General features: G+C 47.3%; 1 protein-coding gene across 1 annotated transcript in view; it reads right to left on the bottom strand.

The window, feature by feature from the left end:
• Nucleotides 1-877: 877 nt before the first annotated feature.
• cop1 (COP1 E3 ubiquitin ligase) overlaps nt 878-16,749 on the bottom strand; it is a 43,660-nt gene continuing 27,788 nt past the window's right edge. Inside the window, exons 18-20 of the mRNA XM_064341663.1 lie at nt 12,550-12,710; nt 6,358-6,402; nt 878-1,996 (exon numbers count right to left, since the gene is read on the bottom strand). Of these exons, the coding sequence (XP_064197733.1) occupies nt 1,979-1,996; nt 6,358-6,402; nt 12,550-12,710 (224 nt within the window). The 3' untranslated portion in view covers nt 878-1,978. The remainder of the gene's footprint in view (nt 1,997-6,357; nt 6,403-12,549; nt 12,711-16,749) is intronic.

Genomic DNA, 16,749 nt, shown 5'->3' with positions numbered 1-16,749 from the left:
AAAATGAAAAAATACAAATGTGTTCTTTAAACCCATTTCAAAAACTCTCTCAGCCATCTTGTTAATGAGTCACAGCTCAAAGGAGGAATATCTCCCGCCCAGGCACACCCGTTTATCTCCATCGCCTCCACGCTTCCGAGAACCTTTCCCACAATTCCCCCGCTAAGAGGACCCTATCTTTAAAAGGACATGCAGTATCTCAACCCAGATCCCTTTCACCCGCTAGAAGCCATCTGACGCGCCGTCGCCGTAAAATGGCCGCCAGTCGCGAAAACCTGCGCAAAGACAAAACCGGCAGCTTACCGCACGATAAACTTCACAAAAATGCGATCGAAATAAAACGGACGCCGTGACACCGGCGAACTTCGCGGCGCACAGCTCCCGGGGAAAGAGAGGAGAGAGGGGGGGGGGAGGCTGCGGGTGAAAGCGGGACTGGCGGCTGCGACTTGCACTCTGCCTCTCTCTCTCCGTCTCAGCTGGACTTTAATGATGCACTCAGGGTGAGGCGCGCCGTGAGGTCACCGGCGGCAGGCAAGCGAAGAGCTACATCAAAGCCTCCCAGGGAACCCGCGGAGGTCCGGAGTGCCTGCGAGTTTAAACAAGCAGGCGGGGATGCCATTATAAAGGAGAGGAAGGGGGGAAAAAAAACGAAAAGGCGCACGCAGTGAAACGAGGCCTGTGAACCTGAAAGGAAGCGCAGCGCCCACGCTGGGAGACGGAAGAGATGCCGCCAGAACGGCGAGGAATAATGGCGCGGAACGGAAAGGACGAGCTCCGACAGCCCGGCAACTTACAACGGCCCGAACGTACGAGGGTGTAAACGTAAAGCCATATTCAAACGGTACAGGGATTCCAAAAATAACTGCATCATACCGGAAAAGGGAAAGTTTATCATTTATTCCAGCGGGAGGGGTTAAATTTCGTGAAAGTAAAGTTACAAATAAACACGTACGACTGGTATTCAGGATGAATCGGGAGGACATGGGGGCTAGCAAGGAGCAATGGCTTCTCTCAGTAGGGAATATCTAAGGAATACATCACATTGCTTTCCCTGTGCTACAACCAGCAGCGTTATTATGGCCGTCTTAAGAGTGAATTACAGATCATGAATACTCAATTCAGTTTTTTAATATAAATTATCAAAATAAATAAAAACCTAAGCAGGAATTTAATGAAGAGAAAAGCAGCAATGTTTTTAAATGGTTGTCGCTATAGGAAAAAAAAAAAAAACTTAATTACAATGTCATAAAAGTTCAAATGTCCAGTAATTCCATTTGCAAAAATAAAGTGTTCGCTTTTGATGTTGACTACTACAATACATTACTTAGGGTTAAACAAACAATTTAATGCTTTAAAAAAAAAATGGATAAAAACATTTTTCTGATAAAATTGGCTCAAAAAAGCATCCTAGGATTCTGCGATTTCTATAACAATATAATGTGTTCTAGGGTGTCTTGTGCTTTGGCCTTGTAAAATGTATTTAATGCAGTTTCGTTCCTGTTGATTTTACTTCTTTATTGACAGCATGAACAATTTCAACTTCCTCGACCATCAGAAAGAACAATTTGAATTTATATATCCTTCTTAAGGAAATCCTGTTATTCAACAGTCATTCCACACTTTATTATTCAAAAAAAGGATTTCAACAGATGCATGTTAATATTTTCCCACTCGGGGAAAAAAAAAAAAAACAAAACAAAAAAAAATGGTCCTCCTTTTTTTTCTCGAGTCCATTCTCCACATCCACGATAAATGAGACAGACCGATGGCAGAGTCTTTACCAAAGTTACCGGCTGACAAAAAAAAAAAAAAAGGATTTGTGTAATGTCTTTTCTTCCAAAACCAATCCGTTGGAAACGCTTGTGTGAATGCGTACCGAGCTGCAATGCTCGCGAGCGAGCCGGCTGTCCCACGAAGACAAGATGGCTTCTCCGGGGGGCGCGAAGATCTCCCGTCGAGTTCCCGCGGGTCCTCCGACTCATACGAGCTCGAGTACCTGCAGAGGGGACACAGATGAGACCTCCGCCATGCTCTCGCGAATGTCTCTGAAGAGAACTTAAAAATAAAAACAAAAAGTAAATAAAAAATCAAAAAAGATGAAAAGGACAATCTGATGCTCATATGTTTTTCTAGTCCTACCCTGAGCAACATAAGTGGGAGCAATAAGGGAAAGACGCAGCTGTGACCTATAGGAAGGACATTTTAGGGGGGAACGCGTCTGAGCCCTCAGAGCCCGCGGGGTCGGGCAGAAGCGTGCGGTGAGAGAAGCGGCCCGAGCCTCGAGGGGGGAAACGTGCGGACGAGAGAGTCGTTAAACGCCATCGCGGCGGCTCGTGCTAATCGGCGGCGGCGCGTCGTTTCGCCGCAGGATGACTTCCTGGGCCGGGCCCGAGACCAGGGCGACTAATTTGGGTGGCGCTGGCTGGGAGCTGCAACGCCGTCTCCTCCTAATTGACTGGAGCGGCGGGCTCAAGGAGCGAGACGCATCTGTCACCGCGACGACTCAATCCCCCACCAGTCACGTCTCTTTCAGCCAGGGCATTAGCTCACAGCGCGCACACATGGCACGCCACTGACATCACAGGCGCACACACACACTGACGCGCACACACACACACACAGACAGACACGCAGACACGCACACACACACTGACACACACACACACACACACACACACTGACACTCACAGGCGTACACACAGACACACACTCACACACAGACACTCACAGGCGTACACACAGACACACACTCACACACACTAACACTCAGACGCACACACAGACAGACACAGACTGACACTCACAGATGCACACACATACAGACACAGACACACACACGCACGCGCACACACACTGACACTCACAGACGCACACACATACAGACACAGACACAGACGCACGCACGCGCACACACACTGACACTCACAGACGCGCACACAGACAGACACACACACACTAACACTCAAAGACGCACACACAGACACACACGCACGCACAGACACACACACGCACGTACGCACTTCAAACAGCCTCCAATCTGCAGGTGTGACCAAAGATATGGACGTTTCTGAAGAGCGTGCCAATCAGAGCGGACTTATTTTTGTCTTATTCCTGAAGGCATCTCAGCCAGCTCCAACGAAAATGAACGCCTGCACTCTCTCAAGCACTGAGCAGAAGATAAAACAGGGTCATTTTATGGAGTTATTTTATTTCTGAAAATGAAAAAAGAAACCACCTGCATTAAAAAAGTGCTTTCTTAACAGGAAAACCTTCATATAGCTGAGCCTGATGAACACTTCTGCGGTGAAAATATAGAGAGACAGTATCCTGAAAGGAACACTGAAAGACCGTATCAAATAAATCTGACGTTAATTTCATGTATGCTGGCAAGGCATAGCAGATTAGGGAAACTCATCTGAGGATAGCTCTTTTTTGTGCTTTCTGGAATGCCTGACGGTGGCTTTAGGCCCATTTTCCCGATACAAGATTGCTCTCCAATTAAAGGAAATAGTTCAACCCTAAAAACAACAGCTTGTTAATCGTTGTGGTTATAGTCATAACCGCCCACAGAGTCTCTGAATGGCTCATTTTCCCAAACAAGTATTTTCTGATGCAGATTTACAAGCAGTAGCCTAGCTTGGCCTTCCTCGTCTATACAATTCAGTTCACTGTCATATGAGACCGGGTGAACTAATCAAATCTTCAAAAGAAGATGTTGTCAAGTGCTGCCATTGCTGGGTCACAATGCACTTCAATGCAGGTGAAAAAACTGAAGAAATAACATTAGTCATTTTTAAGGTGAACCACCACCTCCAAGTCAGAATGAAGTTACTTCAGGGGTCCAATCAAAGGCAAGCACCATATGTTTTGTTTTTTTAAAAATAAATAACTACCTTGCAACGAACTACACGTACTCACAAGCACCAATTAGGCTTCCAGAAAGGTGACTGCATGATGTGTTTTAGTGTGCGTGCAGGAAGGAATTAACCCTGTGAAGAGCATGTTTTTTTGGAATGTTTTTCAAAAGTCAGCGTTCTAGAACACCGTTTGCTTTCCGTTACCTGCACCGATTGCGACGTCAGCATTAGAACGTTCAGTTAAGAACATTCTAATCGCACGCTTGCGATCGTACACCTTAACAAGGTTCAGACAACACGACACAAATGATGATCTGCTTCCTGGATAACCGGGGGAAATTAATAAAAGAGCACAAAAACATAAGACAAGAAGCGGCATGACAAAAATGTCATTAAAAACTTCCCCGCGCGTTTCCTGGTAGCAGATACAGCGTTTATTAGCAGGCAGCGGCATTACGAAGCAGAGCATTTTTCATTACTTCCCATTAGCTAAATTGCTGGTATATATCAGGTTTCCGCTGGAGAAAATTTCCACTGCGCACAGACGGGGACGTGGCGAACAGACACAGACGGGGACGTGGCGAACAGACACAGACGGGGACGTGGGCCCGAACTACCAGACGCGACAGACCAGACGGTGCTTGTGGGTACAAAGCGATGACAACGCGAGTGCTTGACAAAGCTGAAATGTAATGCGCGCGGCTGCATTGTTGTGAAGACCATTACAAGCCACCTCCATTTATAAGGCAGGAGGGACAGATGTTTTGACACTTCAGTATTAATTTCAGAATTTTTAAAAAGCAGATGAAATCGGGGACACACACAAAAAAAAAAACCTGTTAATAACTTCTGGACATCCATTAGAGGCTTATTTTTCCTGTTAATAATATGCATTACTCATATTATATTATGAGTAATATATTACCAAGAAGAGGTTGAGATTTAAATAACCCATATGTATCCACGGCTAAACCAAGCCAACAGATCAGATATTCAAAAATATACATTTATGACTCAAGCAATCATATCATCGTAATTTCTTTCTCCATTAATTTTGTTCATATATTCACTGCGACGGAAAACCCGCGCACGCTTTGGCTTACATCTTATGTTTTTTAATGAAAATGCGCCGTGTAATTAAAAATCAGGACTCTTCAAAACGGTTTCATTAATATAAGGAAATTAAAACAGACAACAAATTAAGAGGGATCAGCGGCTTCCCGACGCCTCGGGCTAATCTGCGGGCCGGTTTTTTTAAAAACGCTAACCCCGCGGAGCTGCAGTTAGCGCAGTGTACATTACTCCAGGATATTATGAACTCCCCGCCGCGTACAATAGATAATTAAAACACCCGCTTGGCTCGTGAGCAAAAAAAAAACATGCAGCGATGATGCTGAAGACCGAACCCCTAATAAAACCGACTCTTTATTACTGCGGCCTATCACAGAGTTCCCTTCTCCCGTGAATCACCCTTTCCTGCGGCTGCCTCCAGCGCTGGGCATTACGCGCTATGTAAAAAGGTGACAGTGGAGCTAAAGCTCGCGCTACAGGATACCATACCGACCGTGACTCAGGGGGTCAGCAGATGATGTCATTCGGTCAAGTGCTACTGCTGAATGAGCCGCCTGAAATTTGGTGCTATTAAAGGCCTGTTCGGTGGTAGGTTTAGCTTTCTCGTGTGTGCGTGTGTGTGTCTCTGTGTGCGTGTCTGTGTGTGTGCGCGTGTGTGTGTGTGTGCCTGTCTGTGTTTGCATGTGTGTGTGTCTATGTGTGCCTGTCTGCCTGTCCGTCTGTGTGTGTCTGTCTGTCTGTGCGCTTGTGTGTGTCTGTGTGTGTGTGTGTGTATTAACACACCCTCACCAGCCTAACACACATTCCTGACGCTGTACGGCAAAGCCAGTGCCGACACAGCAGCCCTGTTCGGTCGACGCGGCGTTTAAAAATGGCCAAGCAGTCGCGGGCGGAGCGAGCGGGACGATTAACTCTCGCCGCTCACTCGCCGCGGCTGCTCAACCGCCATTTGAGGTTCCGCGCATCCCGTTTCAAACCCCGAGCTCTGAACTGCGCCACTGTGTACAAATCCGCACAGCGTTTCGCTGGGAGGCCCAGGGGACGCAGAAACCTTGAAAGCACCCCATTCAGAACGCGTAAAACTTCATGCTGTGGGAAGTGCTCGCGCTCGCAGGCGTTTCGGGGTTCTCTCGGTTTACCTACCGTCACGTGGATCTCCTTTTTTTGATATATGCATCCCAAGCAACGAAAAACAGGGCCGGGGTAAGGAGCACACATTTTTTTAAGGAGACGTGCTCATCTACACTCTCTGAAGGGCAGGGACACAAAGGAACTGTACTACTAATACAACCGGGCATTCCAAATTTGGAGAGGTTTAAAAATAACAATACTAATAATAACAAATAAAAAAACATGGAGAAAATAGACATGAAATAAAGCTGCATCTAAACCAGCTAATATACTGCAGATCGCACCCGGAGATACATACCTTTATCGTGCCTTGGCTGTTGGCTGCAATCAGCACATTGGACTCCTGTGAAAACAAACAGCGAGACATTTTATAGCCAAACACAATCAAATCTCATTACGCAACACTTCCTCTGGGTCCATCTCCTTGTCGACAAGTTATTGCAAGCTCTTTTGTAGGATGAAAACGAACACAAAGAGGAGGTTCCTCCTCTTGCCCTGAGAGCTCAAAGATTCCATCGAAAAACCAGCTCTGAAGTTGATTAAGAGGTCTGCGACTACGGGTGGGCAGATATGACAGATTTATGGCCTCGCCGGTACAACTTCAGCCAAGATAAGTCTTCTCACACAAATCACGCACATCGTCCATCAGGCTTTCCTGAAAATCTACTCCGGGTACGATTTCCAACCAGATAGCACGCCAACCTGCGCTGTTCGCTTTGAAAAGCAACCGACGGTGAGGGATTGTGTCAAAATATTGACGCGTAGCTGCAGAGAAACCGCCAATCATTTCCTCCTCGGGGTGGTTTCTGTTGCCACCGATAACTGGCGGATTGTCAGTCACAGCAGGGATTTGTGACGCCATGACAACTGCCCCGAAAACATTCCACAGCAAACGGTTTCATGGCACCAACAAGCAAAATAAATGCATTGCTCTGAATGAACGGAATGTATCGCTGTTGTGTGTATGTGTATGTACCTTCTCCCGCTGTTTCCTATTCATGAAGAAATATGTTAAAGTTAGTCAAGCTACAGATTTATCAATATATATAGAGAAACTGAAAAATGTGTTTCAAAAAAAAACTTGCAAAAAACTTTTGTTTCTTGATCACGTTAGCGTGATTACTTTGTTTAGAGACCGTATTTAAACGCGGTGTGTCACGCACAGCCCCAAACATCTGCGAGAATCCCGACGTGAATTTCCCGGCCATATGGCTCTCGCCCCTAACAGACGCACGCGCACAAAGCAATCGCGGAACACGGCGTACAACCCGCACGTGCAGAAAACACGGGGCTCGGGGGACCCCTTCCTCATCCGCACAGACTGATTGGATCAAAGACACCGGAGCGCGGCGGAGGACTTCAGACGAACGAAGCAGCCTCCCCCCCTCCCCCCCCCCCCCAGATTCATTTCTGTACGCTAATTGCACGGGACTGACGCGCAAGCGTTCCTTCGTACGGAGGATACGCCGTCATCCCCATCGCGCCGGCCTGGCGTCCTGGCAGGTTCTCAGAGTTACTTTTCAATTAAGGACTGATTTACAGAGGGAACGCCGGGAGAGACGACGACTTCGTCCGAAAGTAACGACTGCGATTGGGCGATCGAGAGCCGAGGCGGAACGGAGAGGCAGCGGAACCGCGCGGTTCTCCAGGCCCGCGATCACCCGTCTCCGCTCCCGACCGACGGCCACGCCGGAGCGCTCGCCCGCGTCGCCACGGCGGCGACGTTTCCGACGGAGGATCGGAGGGGGGGGGGGCAGGGCGCCGCGGAGCTGCTCGGGCCAGCGCCTGGTTCTGTGATTCGCTCAAAGTTCAAACCGACGTTTGAACGACATTGTTCTTAAACCGGAAAAAAAACTGCCCTTCGCCTTCGCCTCCGCAGACGCTGGCGTGCCCTTTCGTCCGAGCGTCTGGGAACCTGATTAAACCTGCCACTTTTAGACATTCGGGACAAGTGTAGCGATGATTCATTTCACTTTAATAACATGTCTTCTCCAATCCACCGTTTAGACACATCTCATTTGTGCAATCTCGCCACTGGAATTGAAAACCTTGCTTGAATAAATAAGGATAATTATAATTCCCCCACATATACTCGTGTGTCAGAAAGCTACAGTATGTTTAAGCATTCAAGGCTTATGTTGTTGTTTTTCCCCCCAAAACAAAGCATACATATATTTCCCGTTGGAAAAACAACATCAATGCCCATCGTCATTAATATATCTGCCGGTAGCAAAGAATGGCGCAAAGTAGAAACAGTGGTTCCACTGAGCAGGTAATTAGCATCTAGCTACACGTATAAACACACACATAATAATGCACAAGGTTCCATGGCCTTTTTGCCACACATCACGTGAAATGTCCCTTTAGTGGGATTGAAACTGGTGACCTCTGCACGCAAAGACCGCGGCTATAGCACTGTACCGACTGCCATGTACCGACTGCATTTCAATAGCGAAGCAGTGGATGACCCTTTGAGAACTGCGCGAGTGACTTCGGTGCGGTAGGAAATATGGTAAATGGTAAATGGTAAATGGACTGCATTAATATAGCGCTTTTATCCAAAATGCTATAAAATTTATGCCTCTCATTTACCAGAGGAATTAGGGGTTAGGTGTCTTGCCCAAGGACACTTCGACACGCCAAGGGCAGGGGATCGAACCGGCAACCCTCCGACTGCCAGACAACCGCTCTTACCTCCTGAGCTATGCCGCCCCTACCCACCTAGGTCTGAATAAATGCGCAGGTTATGAGGCAGGTCGACTGCTTCCCCTTCAAAAACGCTGGCTGAAGTGGTCGTATCGATTAGCCGATAAACGAGTAAACGGCAAACGGGGTGAGGGCTAGCTAATTTACCACAAGGACCAGGCATGCCTAAATCGAGATGATGCATGAGTGTACAGTTTCTATAGGCTGCATTCAATACGGCACAGGGGCCAACTCCATCTATACAGCAAACACTGTCCCCTTTCAACCTCAGCAGTTGTGCCTCTTGATTTTTTTATTTTTTATTATTCTTTATTCTCACCTCGACCAAAACACAATGCTTCATTTCGGCGAAATATCCAACGGCGCTATAGCACATCGCATAGCCGCGGCCAAGAAAACAGATAAATAATCTCCGCTCTTCGGATACATTTTTTCTAAACGCCGCGCGCAAACATGGGAAATAACTGCCGTGCCCATGGGATATAACGAGTGTGAAGCACGACGGGCTATACGTCAACGTGTGCTACGAATGCCATCGCGGGGCTAGGAAACTTTTATTTTTTATTTTTCTGTTTCTCAGTTCTGCTGTACTCAGAGGGAGAAAAGTACTCACAGTGACAACACATCTCTGCCTCTGAACACACACAAGGTAAAAACTGCTCTCCCCCAAGTCAAATGCAAAGGTAATGGACTGGCTCTCGGTAATGTAGAGTAATCTGTATTATTTTGAGATGGGCATCTCTTATCTGCAATTTTTCCATCTATGTTGCCGATTCAAATGAATGATTTAATCGCACGAAAAAAAATGTTTCAAGCCGTACTGGAATTCACCGAAACGCAAAATAATCACTGCCTGCAGATCTACTGCCCTATCTGCGTATGAAAACCGTTATCTTCCACCACATCGCGATGGAGCCTTCAAGTTTTATTTATAATCTGAATACAAGTGTTATGATATTTTATCATCTACTGCATGTGCCAGTTAATTAAGAATCTCAGGCAAATCAGCTGGAAAATGTGATTAAACCACCTAATTAAGCAAACCGAATTGTATATGAACTAATGAAATGGTAGGCAACAGCACCTCTTTAAATATGTGCACTTCTTTCAGGGTTAAAGAAAAATTAAGTTTTGTTTCAACTATCCTTTGTTTGCACAGGTGCTGTTGTGCTTAACAGATAAGAAATATAATATTGGGTATTATTAGTGGTGGGGGGGGAGAGAGAACTGTTGTTTTTAGACATTTTATTGGCAGTCACAGATTAAAATAAATAAATAAGTAAAACTTCTGCCTTTCAGCAGCTAAATTAAAATTCTGAATAAATTCCTCTGAACAGCTATGTTTATGGCAAGGATCACTCCACCACGGAAAGAAGAAGAAACAAACACGTAGAAAATGAACATAATCATATCTAAGCCTCATCTGAATTAGCCCTACTTTAACATTCGGAAAGGTTAGCTATAGACAGAATAATCAAAATGACTGAATTCACAGGCTGTTGCAGACTTGCGCTTAAACATCTTCAAACGTCAGATAAAAACACTGATAATGCTCCAACGCTGAGCAGGGAAATCATTGTTTTTTAGTTTTAAAGATGTGCATAATCACAGATCAATTCATGAAAGATTTGCAAACTTGTTTTTTAATAACGCTACATAATTAGTTTCTTCGACTCCCTCAACGCGAGATACCATAGATGTTTCCCAAAACAATGGAGCGTGTGGCATCCCTCGTTACGATAATTTATGAATGGTGCATAGGGAAAAAAACAAATCTAAATCACTCGGCGAAGAGCGAGAAACTGCGCCGAAATGCACGACCGTGTTTCCACAGCCATATTTAGGCAGATGTGCTGTTTCCCTCCGCGTTAAACAAGGCTAGGCCGCTTCTAGACCGTAGCCATTAGGACCGGCGCCAAAAAAGGGCTCGGACCAGACTCGCCCGGCCAATCGGAGAGCAGCCCTGCCACGATGCGGTATCCCAGCATGCACTGCACCAGACATGGGTGATGGGACGATTATGCTATATGCAAATGACCTGCACGTGGGGGGTACATGCGCCAGCCTACCATGGGATCTAATATTTATGCACGGCCTCTTCCCGATTCAAGCGCTGCTCTGCCAGCGTTTATCATCAGCTGTTCACTGGCCCCCTCTACCGTTTACTGACTTCACTTAAGACCGAGTCACCCTGAACGAGGGAATCGGCTAAATGACAATAGCAGCGCTAACCGTACACAACACCAAACCAAGACAAAGGAAGGGTACCTACATTCCCCGAGTCCATACAGGCAGCGTCTGGTAAGTGCATGCTATGAATAGCATACACAAGCTATGAATATTGTATCGTCTATGTAAAACGGAACTTTCAATCTTTGCTGTCTGTCAAAGAAGAGTAAACAGAGTAAGCAGCGCCTCATTGGCCTGAATGGACCAACACATAGTTTGGCGAGACTTTCAGGGCAAATTTGGAACTCAACTCTAAGGTTGCATTTTGTGTCCTCGCGCAAAAGTTGCTGACACAACGAAAAGTTTCCGGCGCATCATAAAACTGAGTGATTTTACGCCCCGCGCGGCGCTGCAACTTCTGCCGCCGCAACCGGGAAGCCGTTTTGCCCGCCCCCGTTTCGCGACGAATGACAAACGGCCGCGCTCCCGCGCGAGCGGGACTGTGATTACTCTCCCGTCCTCAAAAACGCCGCGCCGTTTCGCAGGCGAGAAATCAAACGCTTCGGCGGCGAAACGACTTCGCCGGGCGCTCGGCAGTCCGGTCAGGAGGAGCGGGGAGCGGTCCGAGATAGCGGGGCAGGCCCGAGTCGAGCTCGATGCGCACGGAGAAGTCGAGAAATCCTTCATTCCAACCTGGGTGGGTTTTCTTTTATGACTTTAGTAAGAAATCCCAGGCCCCTTAAGCGTAGCCCCAGATGTAACAGACTCTTCCAAAAAGCATACGGGGGTGCAGCAATGCCCGACCCATCCACGTCTGTTATCAGAATACAAATGAGCACGGGATTAGAATTTTGTACTCCTGAACAGTACGAGGGTGAAAATTCATACACCGTAGACAGCAAGTTTCAAAGACAACTGCATATATTAATATCTGATCAGGGCACTGGGAAAAAAAAAAAAAAGATCCACGCTACAGAAAACGAGTGATGATTTACTGCATAATTCATAATGGGCCCCAAATAATGAGATCCCGAATTGCTACCCGGCTGAAGGGCGAAAGTCAGAGAAACTACTGCGCCTGTGAGGACACTTGAGTGCGCCAAAATGTCTGCCCTCCCTTCGCTCCCCGCAGATCCAGGCCGGGCCGCGGCTTTCGGCTTTCCGGCGCGTGTGAAGATGTAATTATCCGAAAGGCCGCGTGCGAGCGGTTAATCCTTCCCCCCGCAGCGAGCCGAACCGCAAGCTCTCGAGCAGAAGCCGGCTTTTCACGCGATTTTTCAAAAGCGACGTTTATCCGACGCTGTCCGACGCGGCTTCAGCTGAGCGGCACGCGCAGTCCAAAGGGCGCGGAACAAAAAAAAAATGTCATTAAATGATTAAAAGAGCAACACACCTTAAGTTAATTGACAAGACTGACACATTTCAGCACTTCGAAGACATTGAACGTTTTTGACGAGAACGTCAACCGGAAGTGTCGGTTACCACAGAAACGGCACAGGAGGAGGTAGCATTCACACAAAAGTCTAAAACTCTTATTCTGAAAGACCCTGGGTGAGGTAGCCGCGGGCGGGTGGGGTAAGTTCGGGCAGGTGCGCGGGCGGGCGGGCGCTCTTACCCCGTCCGGCAGTGCCCTCCAGCACACGGCGCTGACGAACTCGTTGGTGTCGTCCTCCTTCTTGTCCTTGTCCAGCACGCTTTTCACAGTGTCGAACTTGAACGTCAGCAGCGTCTTGGACAGGCCCTTGTAGTACAGGTACAGGGAGTTGTTTTCGCTTCCTGGGGACGACAGGAAGGGAGGCGGTTAGCGACGGCGAGCGCGAAGCCGCTCAGCGTGCTTAGCGACAGCAAATATCATTTCAGACGCAAGTTTGCTGACGCAACGACAAGTCGTTGTGCTCCAAATCAAAGTAAATTGCACTCTTTCAAATGCTCTACCTCTCATACAGACATGTGCTTGTGATTATGACAAAACTAAACATCTCAGGGTCTGAAAACATTCATGCCTGGTTTTGTGTTACGCTTGTGCTAAAACGTGACTAATTGGATAAATATAAACGTGCAAGTGGGTGTTCATAACGTATGAATATCAGATCAGAACTATGCACAATGTTACCATAAAAGAACTTTCTTTTCAACTGGACAGGCAGAAAATCGTGTTTTGTGCACTTCTTTCTGTTTGTGCGTCTCTGTTTACGTGTCACAGTTGTGCCCGCTGTTCAGCTGGAGGACCCGAACGCTCCCTCCCAACGGAGGTTTTCAAAAAGTAAGTGTTTAAATACAGGACGGAGGAAAGGCTAGATAGATAACTGCCGTATGTCAGGGCACACGGTCTGAATATGACAGTTCGGATGTGAAACAGGACAGGCCGTATTGTAAACAACGCCCAGCCGCCCCAAAACGCACCTAACTGATGGCGGCGCCGCGTTTCCCTCAGCCCATTCGTTTCCATTCCCCACCCCCACCCCCACGTCCCAGGGTCGCTCGCGAGATGGATGCCCCCCCCCACCCGCGAACGCCTCAGAGCCTGCCGCCGTGAGGCCTCGCGCCCCAGACGCCATAAATCTCCCCCCCCTCGTAATCTCCGCCATTTTTCTCCCCGCCGAGGAGCTCCTGTTCTCCACCGGGCCGTCGGCGAACGGAGCCGGCGCCGGCGCTTCCGCTTAACGGCCACGCGTGCTCGTTCGTCCCGCTTCATCATTTATTTATTCGTTTACTTATCTCTGTTTGTTTATTTATTTACTTCGACCTAGACGCTTTCTTTGGAGCGGGATTCCACACAAGCATTCCCTGGGGGGGCGGGGAGGGGGGGGGACCGCACCGACTGGCTGGGAACGGCTACTTCATGGCACCCCAACGCTGTGGCTCCTAAAAAAGGACCCTGCTTTCTGTTGAGGAGAGATACGGCGCCTCCGTCCGCCACTGGACAGAGCTATAAATGAAACAGCAGGTGCTAAAAAAATAATAGGAAATAAACTACTGCATTCAATTCAAAAGTTGACCTTGACCCTGGGGAGTGGGGAGGATTCGTAATAATTTCAGCTAGTCCCGGCTATAAGAACAATGGACGTATCGTTAATGTAAGATTCAAGGACGTGTTTTGAAGGACATCGTTTTTAAATGGATAACCTTTGGACTTCAGCAGTAAGGCAAAATGTCACTCGATTCATAACCCATCAAATCTCAGGTGCAAAGGACACTGTTCAGATATGGAAGAGAAGGGCATTCACAAACTATAAAAAGTCACAGAAATTTCCAGAAACCCAAGCACTGTCAAATCCTCTGTGCACAGCCGTGGCAGGATTTGTGCTCAATAACAAAGATAGTGGATTTCTGCACTTCCAAGTACTTAGCACATACACAGTAGGGCTGTGCAGAGACGTCATTATCCGTATCTGTATCTGTTCAACCAACAAAATTATCTGTCTGTGTAACTGTATTCGGATAGAAGACCGAACGTGGGTGTGCTTTATACCGGAATTCATGTTAAATTGGGCAAATGTTGTATTTTCTAACCTAATATTCATTGGCAATGTAATTGTTGTGCCTTCAAAGCACTTATTTACAGATAAAATGCCACATAAAATGAAAATGACAAAACATATCAAAAAAAAGCCTCTGACACTAGCTATAACACTTAAGAAGCAGTATGTAAAATTATGTAGCTGTATCTATTGTTAAAGTTGAGATACATTGAATACCCTATGGGCCCTATATACAGTTTTGAGAAAATGGCTGTTAAAGGGACCTTTAAACACTAGTAGCCAATGAATTGGAAGAGTTCTGCTTGTCTTTCATCCATCCTCACAGTGACAGCAAAGGAAAATGCCACATATGGTCATTCTAGCAGTGCGCTCCAGGAAACAAGCTTTTAAACGATATATGATTCAACCAGGTTACCTTTAAAACCGCAGAGGCATTTAATCATAAAAGATGCTATCATAAGCTCATTTTATGCTTTGTGTACTTGACGATGGTGATAAATTATCTGTACCTATGTGCAGCCTCCACCTGAGTGACATGCAGCTGCCATACGCATCCAAAGTCGAGAGGGAGAGACTCCAGACTGTGAAAGCCAGGTCGTGAATTAGTGCAGGGTACATGACCCGCCCCCCCTTATTCTTTTTGATAAGTGCCACGGGACCTTTAATGATCTCACTCAGTCAGGACCTCAGCTCGACGACTTATCGCGAAAGCCTCCTACGGCACAGTGTCCCACTTGAGCAGCCAGATTGCGGGTATCAGTCGCACCACCTCGCTTCACTGGAGTTTTAACGACGAGGACAAATATTTGATTACAGGATTAGTCGACCGTGACGGCTGAATATTCAACCAGGCAAAATTTTCAACGCAATTTCCAACGCGGTTCCATTACCTGGATCGGCATTCGGATGGCTCGTAAAATAAAGCGAGGGAAAGCTCTCGTGGCTTCCCTCATTAATATTCACGAAGGGGAGCGTAATTAGCCAGCGCAAAATAACAGAATACATCGGTACCGGCTCGCACCTCTGCCTGGAAAGGTGGGAGTGAATACAGATCTTTTATCAGAGAGTCATTATTTATAGAAAGAAATGTGGTTTTATACAGGGCTTGGATGGGGGTGAGGGGGGGGGAAATGAGTTGATTATTCATGTATTCACCTTGGGGAGCGTAGAAGAGCGCTGATATATGAGCGTATGCAGATGCGCGGCCCTGGAGAGACTCCGACAGAGCCGGGTCCTACAGGGGCACAGGTAAGCGTCGGGAGGTTTCTGATTGGACGGAGGCACCGCTGAGGTCAGGGAGCTAGCACTGCCCTCCGCTGGAGCCAGAAGCCAAATTCCCCCCCCCCCCCCCCGAACGCCCACGGCTCCCCGCGGCCGACCGTCAACAACGCCCCCCGTGACAGAGGGTCCCGAGTCTCTATCGCGACACACGGCCCTGGCGGTAAGAGAACCGGCCCGAAAATCTGGCCTTTTAAACACGAACGCGCCACAAATTATTTATCCCCGAGATTCATTTCTTCCCGTCAGCGGCGACATTTCATGCAAATTGTGAGGCCTTGTTAGAGCGCCGTTAATGTTGCTTAAAAATGCACGGCCCACCGGGGAAATTAAGGCATCGCTTTTCATCTCCGTGCACTTTTAGAATTGCGCTATTAATTTCACTGTCATTTCAATACTTTTAACGGAAAACCTTCAGCGCCCTTGCAGTGTGTGTGTGCGTGTGTGTGTGTCCGTCTGTGTGTGTGTGTGTGTGTGTGTGTGTGTGTGTGTGTGCACGTGCGCATGCACAGCGCAGTCCATAAGTATTTGGACAGCGACACAATTTTCTCTTGTTTTGCCTCTGTACTCCTGCATACTGGATTAGAAACGAAACAATGGAATTAAAGTGCTGACTCAGCTTTAATCTAAGGCTATTTGTACATCCACATCCAGAGATGCATGTAGGAATTGCAGTCCTTTTTATATTTTAAGGGACCATTTTTAGGGGACCAAAAGTAATTGGACAAATGAACATTATCTTAAATATTTAGTACTCGGTTGCAAAATCCTTCGCATTTGATGATTGTCTGAAGTCACAGGCAGCACCAGACGCTGGGCATCCTCCCTGATGACGCCCAGCCCTGCCAGACGGGCACAGCAGCCAACTTTTGTTAGCTTTCTTGCGCATGAACTAATGATGCAAAGGCACATAGCTGGCCAAGAAACGACAGTCCAATTACTTTTGCCCCTCTACAATGGGGGGGGGGGGAGGCTTGTATAAAAAGGCTTTTATGGTTCTGCAAGGAAGCTGCATCCCTTGTTTACATGACTGCTTTTAATATCCTTGTCAGAAG

This window comes from Anguilla rostrata, chromosome 6 (assembly GCF_018555375.3).
Source record: "Anguilla rostrata isolate EN2019 chromosome 6, ASM1855537v3, whole genome shotgun sequence".
NCBI classification, from domain to species: domain Eukaryota; kingdom Metazoa; phylum Chordata; class Actinopteri; order Anguilliformes; family Anguillidae; genus Anguilla; species Anguilla rostrata.
The sequence above is the reverse complement of the archived record's forward strand: the minus strand, read 5'-3'. Positions and strand labels throughout refer to the sequence as shown.